This window comes from Odocoileus virginianus, chromosome 5, assembly GCF_023699985.2.
Source record: "Odocoileus virginianus isolate 20LAN1187 ecotype Illinois chromosome 5, Ovbor_1.2, whole genome shotgun sequence".
Taxonomy (NCBI): domain Eukaryota; kingdom Metazoa; phylum Chordata; class Mammalia; order Artiodactyla; family Cervidae; genus Odocoileus; species Odocoileus virginianus.
In genome coordinates, this window is record NC_069678.1 from 93,044,558 (window position 1) to 93,054,771 (window position 10,214).

General features: G+C 57.2%; 1 protein-coding gene across 2 annotated transcripts in view; it reads right to left on the reverse strand.

Moving 5' to 3' along the window:
• The window catches only part of INPP5D (inositol polyphosphate-5-phosphatase D), a 144,349-nt gene extending 136,235 nt beyond the window's left edge, over positions 1–8,114 (reverse strand). For both annotated transcript variants that reach the window (XM_020893913.2, XM_020893912.2), the window contains exon 1: positions 7,837–8,114. In XM_020893913.2, the coding sequence (XP_020749572.2) occupies positions 7,837–7,970 (134 nt within the window). In that variant the 5' untranslated portion in view covers positions 7,971–8,114. The remainder of the gene's footprint in view (positions 1–7,836) is intronic.
• Between the last annotated feature and the right edge of the window lie 2,100 nt (positions 8,115–10,214).

Here is a 10,214-nt window from a genome sequence, read left to right on the forward strand (position 1 = left end):
CTGATCCTTTAGTGTCATTTACAGTAAGTAATCGAACCCAAGTAGTCTGGGTCCTGGTACTTGGACAACACCTTTCTCAGTAATGGGACGAAGGGACTGTGCTATCAGCAGGAGAGAGAGGAGGGAGCCGGTCCACAGAGCTGCCCGGGGGGCCTGGCCTGCAGGGCTGTGGACACTCAGGCCTCCTCATCCGCTGCTGGGCTTCCTTGGAGCCTTCGGACTCTAGATCCCTCAGTCTCTCCCTGCTGTGTTGGCAGTTAATCACTCTTAAGATGGCCTCCGCGTCTCGCCTTTCTCTTCCTTCTCCCAGCTTCATGCAGCGCTTCCTCCCGGCCCCGGGGCCCCAGACCCCTCTCTCTCAGCCCTCCAGGCGCTCACCGGGCCCCCCGCCCCACAGCCGCTGGCCAGTCGTGCGTCACCCGCCGCGTCCTCTTCCTGCCCTCATCTCTCTGAGCACTTCCTCTGAGGAGGCCCCACACGACAAGCCCAGTGTCTCCCGGAGGCTCCCCGGCCTCCAGGAAGCCCCAGGAGTGACGCTCAGCCACCGCCCCCCTCTCTCCTCCTCACAGAGGGGCCTCCCCCCTCTGCCTCTGAGACGTGGCTCCTCACTCGGCAGCTCTAAGACTCACGGCCAAGAGCCTCTCATACAGAGCGAAGTTAAGTCCGAAGAAGAAAGATACACTACGTTAATGGCGTCTACCTGGCGTCTAGAAAACCAGGACGGACGAACCTGCTGACAGAAGAAATGGCGACGCAGGTGTGGAGACCGGGCTGGTGGCCACGGCGTGGGGGAGGAGAGGGTGGGACCAGCGGAGAAAGGCGCACTGACACACGTACACCGTCCTGTGCAAAGTAGATAACCAGCAGGAAGCCGCTGCACAACGCAGGGAGGCCCGCCTGGCCCTCGGTGACGACCTAGAGGCGTGGAGAGGGAGGGGAGGGAGGCTCGAGAGGAAGGGGATATGTGTATATAATTATGACTCATTCCCGTTGGTGTACGGCGGAGACCACAACGGCGTTTCACAGCAATTATCCTCCAATTAAAAAAAAAAAAAAGGAACAGCCAGTGTTCAGCGCGTGCTGACTATGTATGCTTGTCGTCCACATTCTCCCGTTTTAGCCTCTCGATAATCCAGCGACAACAACGGAAAGACAAATCACCCCATTTCTTACATGGGCAAAAGATACAAACAGACATTTCTTCAAAGAAGGTATGCAGGTGGCCAAGGAGCAGAGGGGAAGAGGCTCAACAACATTCATCGTTAGAGAGATGCCAACCCAAGTCACGATAAGAGGCTACTTCACACCCACTAGGACGGCCATTACCTAAACGATAATAACAAGTGTACCTGAGGGTGTGGAAAAGCTAGACCCTGTTGATGGGAATGAAACAGCACCACTACTGTAGAAAAGATGGACAGTTCCACAAAAAGTAAAACAGAATTACCACATGACCCAGCAGTTCCACCCAAGACAGTTGAAAACACACGTGCATAAAAAAACTTGAACTTAAATGACCACAGCAGCATCACTCATAATAGCGCAAAAGGAAGAGCAACCCAAATTCCTGTCAACTGAAGAACAGCTAAATAAAATGTGACCTTTTGATAAAATGGACTATTATTTTTCCATGAAAACGAATGATTCATACTACAACATGGATAAACCTTGGAAGCATTATGCCAGGTGAGAAAAGTCAGATACGAAAGGCCACATATTGTGTGATTCTATTCCTATGAAATTATCCAAAACAGGCAAATGGTCAGAGACAGAAAGTAAGTCAATCAGTAGTTGCCACAGCTTGGGAGGGATGGAAATGGGAAGTGACTCCTAAGAGGTTCAGGTTTTTTAGGAAGGGGAGGGGTGGTGAAAATGTTCTGGTGTTAGATGGTGGCGATGGCATCACTGACTCGATGGACATGTGTTTGAGCAAGCTCTGGGAGTTGGTGATGGACAGGGAGGCTTGGCATGCTGCAGTCCATGGGTTTGCAAAGAGTTGGACAGGACTGAGTGACTGAACTGAACTGAACTAATGGTTTTACAACATTATGAATGCTCTACACACCACTGAATGGTACACTGATTCTACAGGGTGTGAGTTTTACTGCAATAAAAAAAATTAAGCCAATGAGTGGGCATTTCCCCAGGGAGGACGCTGGGTGGGTACAGGGAGGTTAGCATCTCGCAAGGCTGAACTCACATGGGGCCCAGCCAACCGCAGAGGGCTTGCCCCTAAGGACTTCATCACATGACCTGAATTAGCGAGGGAAGAGCCTCCATCGCTGGGGCAGGGAGGAAGCCCTAGAGCACCACCTCTCCTGGCCATGCTGGGGCTCACAGTCCAGGGGATGGGACCACTCAACGGAGAAGCTCCGAAGTCTGTGCACAGGTGACTCTCACCTGTCAGGTAGACAGGTGCTCAGTCTCCTCAGTCGTGTTTGACTCTTTGAGACCATACAGACTGTAGCCCACCAGGCTCTGTCCATGGGATTCTCCAGGCAAGAATACTGGAGTGGGTTGCCATGCCCTCCTCCGGGGGACCTTCCAGACCCAGGGATCAAACTTGGGTCACCTGCACTGCAGGCTGATTCTTTACTGCCAAGCCACTAGGGAAAAACACACCAAAGCCAAGCCTCCCCTGGTTCTGGAAAAATTGCTCCAGGGCAGTAGGCTAGGGCATAGAGAACCTGGAGACACTCGACTTGACTATGGGTTTTCCAAGTCACTGCACAAAGAAAGTACCAGGAACCTGTTGGATGGAGAGGCCTCCCCAGGCACATCTCTCCCTCTTGGTCCTGCTCACAGAAGGACTGCTCAGAATAGTGGTCCCCGGACAACTAGTCAGCAAGCTGGACAATCTCTTACACAAACCAGCTTTTAGGAGCTGTGGTTCTCTGGCTCTGACCACTGTCTGTGCCAGAATCTCTCACCCTTTGTCAATACCAGATAGGAAAAACAGTCTTTTCCTTTGCATGTGCACAAAAGTAATTCATGAGCAGTATTTGTCATTGTTGTTGTTTAGCTGCTAAGTTGTGTCTGACTCTTTGTGACCCCGTGAACTGCAGCACGCAAGACTTCCCTGTCCTTCACTATCTCCTTCACTCGTGTTCATGGAGTCAGTGATGCCATCCAACCATCTCATCTGCTGTTGCTCCCTTCTCCTCCTGCCCTCAGTCTTTCCCAGCATCTGGGATCAGTATAAACTTTCCTAAACTTTGAAAGGAGGTTGGAGGAAGGAGGATTACATCAGACCCATTCACACCTTAGTAAATGGCTTTACACCTCTCCAGGACAGTCCTGCCCCACGCCCCTGCCAAGTCTCTTCTCTGTGCTACATCACGATGGGTCTGCCTTCCAGGCCTCCTCTGACTCTACACACATCCAGACTTGCTGGCGTCTCTCTCTTTCTCTCTCCCAGGAACAGTAAGTTCAAGTCCTGGTCCTGCCATCATTAGTACTGTGAACATACAGCATGTTACCTAACTTCTCTGGGTCTCAGTTTCCGCATCTGTAAAGTGGGGATAATAACCACACTTCCTCCGAAGGCCAGTGTGGACAGTGAGTGAGTTAGTGTGTGCAAAGAGCTTAGGACAGAACCTGACATGCAGGTTGTCTTCTGCTGTTATCTTTAGACAGAATGCATCAGTATCCACCTTCAGTTTGCAGAGCAAGGCTGCAATGGTATGGCCTGCCATACCTCAAGGAGTCATAACCTTCTTACTAACAAGCAGAAGGCTTTGTCAGAGGGCACTTTTGGTGACAAAATGTCCTTCTAGGGCTTCTTTGTCTTTCTGGCCGTGCTCACAAGGCTACCAAGTCCAGGCTACCTTGTACTGTCCCTGGGAAGGCGGCTGTAGCTTTGCCTGGGCAGCTTGTGGTTGGCCATGTGCTGAGGGAAACCCAGACCATGTCCTCGTCACAGCTGGCCAGGCCACACATCAGTTTCAGAGTCACGGGTAGCACATGCCTGCCCCTGCCCCTGGGAGGGAAGCCAACTCTCTCCCGTGTGGTTTAGTGGGAACACCACTGGACCAGGCAGCTCCATCCTGCATGGTGGCTGATGAACCCAGAATATATAGGCTTCCTCCTGGGGGCTGGGCTGCTCTTACAGAGACGGCAGTGTTTCTCTGACTCCTCTGGGCCATTGTTCTAGTTCAACCCGCCCAGCAAGGGCAAGGAGAGCCTGGCCCCAACTGACCCGTGACCCCACATGTTGACAGACCCGAATCCCCAAAGGTGTACCTCTTCTCTGCAGCAGAAAGCACGTGGCAGGAGTGCTGGCCCCACGTGGAAGCACAGTCCTGGCAGGAGAGGAGGGCACAAACTTGACAGGCCCTTAGCACCCTTTGTACATCAGGGGCCAGATGGCCCCCTCAGGGAGCCCCCCTGACCTCCCTAGTCTGCTGGCGGGTTCAAGTGGGGCCAGGGGAGCGTGACATAGGCCCTACCCAGAAGACCCACTGCCCCTTGCCATCTCAAGCCCCTTGCTGCAAGAAGGCAGAGCTGGAGTCTGTTCATGGGGTCAGCTGCCTGGGGTCCTCCCCTCCACCTCTCTGCATCCTGAAATGGGCCTCAGGGTCCCCCTAAAGCAAGGTTTTCTGAGTTGTGGAGGAGCAGGAGGTAGGGCTGACCTCCCGAGAGGAAGTGCAGGTTTGCTAGGCCCGGGGGCAAACGGGCACGTGTGGGTCACGTGGGCCACTGTCAATCGCAGCCTTGTCTTCTGGCGTCTCCCTCACCCCCTCCTTAGTTCCATTTAAATAGGCAAATCCTGTCCTCTTTCTCCAGCAAGCAGCCCACTCCCGAGGAAGCTGCCCTCAGGTCCTGGAGCGCCAAGCATCTCAGTCTAAACCGGCGTAGGAAGCCCCCTGCCGCCCCCTTCTCTCAACTGGAGGGGCTGGGGATATGCTGGAGCCACTCGAGTCCAGGCAGGGCAGGTCTGGGCCCCCGGGGCCCGAGGTCTTTGCCCGTATAGATTTTTCCAGTGTAGGAGGGCCAGTCTTGAAGGCTTCCTTCTGCTTCCTCACTCAGTTTGGAGTAGGGTCAACTAAAAGGTCTTGACCCCATGGCTGGCTTACCTGGGGTCCTGCTCTCTCAGCAACTCCCAGAGAGAAGTAGAGGGTACAGCCTGATGCCTGGGAAACTCAGGCTTGTGGAACCCCACTGGGGTGCCCCTCACTGGCCGAGGACCAAGAGGACAAGGTTTTCACCAGTCCCAGGAAGAGAGAAAACTAAGGATGGGGTGGGAGGGTGGGGGGCTGTTTTTCAGGAAGTCAAACCTGTGTGATTTAAAGGACTGGCTTTTTGATTTTCTCTGTTTTGTTTTTTAAAAGCCCGTTCTTCTTGCCTTTTCAGTGGCACTAAAAGATACTTCCATGAAATCAGCGGCTGAGAGGCAGGAGTTAGATGTCACTTAGCTAGGTTTTCATTTTTAAATCTCCTTAATTGGCAACACTAAAGGTGGTGGCAAAAGGAGGTGTCCCAGGGTTTTGGAAAGTTTGGGGTTCCTGCCCCTGCAGGAAGCGTGACTTCCCTCCGACAGAGCCAAGGGGAGAAGGGAGTCCCGGGCCTGGGGTTAGTGTCTGGTCTCTCGGCTGGGCTCCCTGGGGAGGGCTCCAAGCCCTGCTGTCTGGAGCTAAAGGGGCCTTGGGGCTGGGAGACTGACAAGAAGCCCAGCCCTGGACTCAAAGGATGGTGGATATGGGGTGGGGTGTGGGCCATGGGTACCCTCCCGAAGAGGCAGACCCTGTTCAGTTGCCAAGGCCCCGAGAGTAATTCAGCACCGGGGAGGGGAGGGAAGGAGACGCAGGAGAGAGGAGCGAATACTGCAAACCCTCTGGGATCTGTTTGCCACCAGCCAGCCCGGCAGTGTGGGGGCTCCCCTGGGGCTCCGATGGTTAAGAATCCGCCTGCAAAGCAGGAGACCCGGGTTCGATCCCTGGGTCAGAAAGATCCCCTGGAAAAGGGAATAGCAACCCACTCCAGTATTCTTGCCTGGGAAATCCCAGAGGAGCCTGACAGGCTATACAGTCCAAGGGGTTGCACACAGTCGGATACCGCTGAGCAACTAACACACACACACACAGCAGGGCGGTGTGGACAAAGGCCTCAAGCTCTCTGAGGTCTGCCCACTTGCCAAGTCAGGGGCGGTGGGACTAGAGGTTTCATGGCTTCTCCCAGCTCTGGCTCTGGCTGTCACAAGGCTCCCAGTTTGGAGTCAGAGACCCACCTTCCAGTCTGTAGCCTAAGCCTGACCACAGTTCCTGGTCAAGGGGCTGCTGTGAAGGTTAGTGAGCTGGAGCCTGGAAGCTCCCGAGGTCTCCTGGGGAGGGGAAGAGCTCCACGTGGGCTGAGGGGAGGCAGATCAGGACATCCCCACTGTTCTTCCACCCGGGTTGATGGGTCCCCACAGGGGCTGTGCCTGTGGGGAAGACTGGATCTGCTTCCCTTCCTCCCAGGTGTAAGAACTGGGGGCTCAGGAAGCCGGCCTTGGGAGGGCGAGACTCTGATGCAGTCAGGCCTCAGGCCAGCCGGCCAACTGAAAACCTGGGTTACTTTCTAAACACTCCCAGTTCATCCTGGTAAACACCCTGCCTTCTCTCGCTGCCACTGGAACCCAGGCTCACACCGGCTTGACAGGCACAGGACTGGGGTGGCAGCTGTCTGTCTTTCTGGGTGCAGCCCCTGGGGACGGACAGTGTTGACTTTGTCCTCACTCGGTTAACCCGTCTGAGCCTCAATTTCCTCATCTGCAAAAGCAGCCAACGAAAGGACCTGCACTTCAGATTGTCGTGAGGTTGAAATAGGTTGACGCACAGACAAATGCTCAAACTCAACAAGCTCCAAATAAGGCCTGTGGTCCATGACCCATTTCCCCTCCTGCATGGATAGAGGTAGGGTCTGCCTGCTCAGAGGGACCCTTCTGCAAGCCCAGGGGTGCTACCTGAGAGGTGCAGGTGAACACACCCTTCCCCCATCACACCCCAGGCCCCAGCGGGCATGGTTAGACCACAGGGCGGCAGAGTGCAGGGCCACGGGCCTCCCCTCAGACGTTGGTGGAGAAGGGTGTTTCAAAAAGGAACCTTCAGCAAGTGTCCGGTTCCCCAGTTTGGGGACAACTGGTGCATTCAGCAACATCCCAGAGCCAGGGGCGGGGGGGGCAGTCGATGGTGGCCGAGAGGCCTCAAAAGGTGGGGACACAGCTGAGGGCCGAGGACGGGTGAGAAGTGGCTCCTGCTGTTAGTAACGTGACTTCCTCTGCTCCCAGGGCCCCAGATACAGCTTCTGATCCTTTCTTGAGTGACTCCCCATGTTCACAGCTCCCCAGACAACAGCTTCCTCCAAAGGCCCATACCCTGGCAGAGGAAGGGTTCCCTCTTGCCACTTCCGTTCTTCCAGGAGGGTTTCCCAGCTGGGCATCTTTGACCAACACCTGAACTGACCCAGCTGCTTTCTAACACTCCCACCACCATGGAGCCCTGAGTTTCCACCCAGCTCACAGGGCCTGGATACCCCCTCCTCCTCTTGGCCCCTGGAACCTCTAGGAAGCCCCCGGTCCTGCTGCTTGCTGGTTGCTGGGGTGTGCGGCCCAGGCCCCAGGCTAGTCCATGGGGGCTCCTGCTCTCAAAACCCCAATTCCAAGGCTGAGCAGGTCCCCCAGTGGGCCTCAGCCAGACCCACCAACAAACCTGGGGAGTGTGCACGATCGCTGGACACAAAACAACCCCGTCCCAGCGCAGGGGCCCTGACGCGCCCCGAGCCAGCTTGCCCTGTGCCCAAGCGGCACCTCCATCACCTCCGTAGCCAGGCCGGGCTGGGGTGGGCAGGTCGGGTACTCACAGCACACAGAGCGCGTAGGCCCGGGAGATGGACTCGCTGGCACGCACGAGGAAGCTCCCGTCCTTGCCCGTCCTGGAGAGCAGCTCCTCTGCCTTGGAGCGGGTGATGTTACCATGGTTCCAGCAGGGGACCATGGCGGGCACGGGTCTCCCCGGGGCCGGGCCCGGCGGCCTCACCACTGGACCGGACACCGCGCCGACAGGGGAGCTGGGCCCTCCTGCGCCGCGACCCCCCGTGGGTTCCCTCTCAGTCGCCCCAGCTGCTGCTGCTGCTGCTGCCACCCGCTCACTGACCGACTTCCTGTTTCAGGCACTCGGCGAGGGAAAGGAAGCTGAGCTGCAGAGAACTTCCTCATTGCAGAGCCCAAGCAAGACAGCCCTCCACCTCCCCCCTCACGGCCTGCTGCCCCTCCCTCTCACCACCCCCCCGCACCCCGCCCGCGCCCCCCACCCCCAGCTCCTTCCTTTAATGGGTCTCGGTCCCTGGCATGGAGAACATCAGCTCGAGTCCTCCTGGGGGAATCTCTCAGCTCCCCTGGCGTCCGGAGGCTCAGGGCCAGCCTCTGGAGGAGCGAGGCCCAAGCGTTGTCCATTCTGAGGCCCGTGACCCGATGCCGCGCATGGGGTGGCCACGCTCTGGACGTCCACCCCAGCCCTCTGCCCTACCCCCGAGTACCTTCCTACCTACCACCTTCCTGTCTACTCCCTCCAACATGGCCACGGGCCAGAGGCTCACAGGGCCGGCTTCTCAACTGGGGCTGAGGCCTGCACCCCCACCCCCTGCCGAGGAGGGTACCAGCCGAGCCCCCTACTCATACCGAGACACACACGGCCACCTGGGCACAGTTCAGCTCCTGGGAGCTGGGAAGACCTTGGGTGACACCACCCGTGGGCTCCCTGGGGACAGCTCTGGGACACTTTATACCCATCACGGGGGCCGACGGTTATATGGGAGCCCATGGCAAACTTTTTCCAGGGCAGCACATCCTGATCCCAGCGGCCCAGCTTAGGGACACACAGAGGGACCTGGGAGGGCTCTTGGGACATGGACTTTTTGCAGGGTGACACCTCTGGATCTTTCTGGGACACTTGGGGACACATGACCCACCCCACCCCCGGGGAAAGTTGGCCACCTGGCAAGGATGGCGTTCCTCCCTGAGTCCCATGTCTCAGGTAGAGTTGGAGTTGGAGGTGGAGGTGGCCAGGCATGGTTGCCTTGGTCCACAGCTCAAAGGTGGGGAGGCGGGGCGCTACCTTTGAGGAGGTGGGGCCCACCACCCAGGATCAGTAGACACCCCGCTTGGACCCCAGACAGGGAGCCCTCAGTGCTCAGGTCAGTGCCCCAGGGTGAAGGGGCAGGTGCCGGCCTGTTGCACAAGATCCCCGGTCCTGTCTCGGCCCTCAGCCAGCCCCCCGACATGACAGAAGAAGCCGTGTCCAGGCACCTGGGCCAGGCAAGGCTCCACTCAAATCCAGTCCTCTGCGTCCAAGCTGCAGGAGCTGGCTGGTTCCTTATCCCTCTCGGCCTCGGTTTCCTCTTCCCTGCCTGAAGGAGAGCAGCGCCAGAGGAGCTCACGTGTGCCCTGCAACAGTAGATTGTGAAAAGCAAAACTAACTGCTCTGATTCCTGAATCCTGAATCCTGGACCTGGCTAGCCTCCTGCCTGAGGGAAGCGTGGAGGGGTGCGGGGGTGCGGGGAGGAGATGGTCAACTCAGGCCTGAGGTGGGGGAAACTGGGCCTATTAAAGGGGCCCCATGGGGTGGGCTGCTCCCCCTGTGGGGTCATCTCCGGGGTCCTCTCCAGCACGGGCATGGTCAAGGTGTGGCCGTCCTCCGGCAGGCCTTCTTGGCTTCTAAGGGCAGTTCCTTTTGGAAACCTAGCCCAGTGAACTCCCTGGTCCCCACATTCACCTTCTCAAAGCCAGTTCCTCCTCAAAGCCAGTTCCTCCCCCAGCTGCTCTGAGCTTCCCCTTCCCTACCACTGCCCCCTCCCTCCCCCCACCAATGCCCCCTTCCTTGCTTCTCTGTCTGAACCCAGGGAAGAAACTCCCAAGCCTTCAGAAAGCCCGTATCAAGGCTGAGCTAGGTATGGGGCCACCGAGTTGGGGCTAAGAGACCTGCTCCTGGGATGCTCCCACCATACACTTCCCAGCCTTCTCCTCGTTCCCCTGCTGAGCTCCATCAGCTTCCTTCCTCGAAGGCCCCAGGTCGTTTCAGGGTCCTTCATGAGGATCCACCCATGGTGCTGGCCCCGTAGCACCTTGACCAGCTTATCCACAGAGACCCTCTAGCACATTCAAGACCCTTCCACTTACATCGATCTCCCCTAACACTCCTTCCCACCCGCCATGCCTCACCTCTCTTCCCACCGAGTCCCAT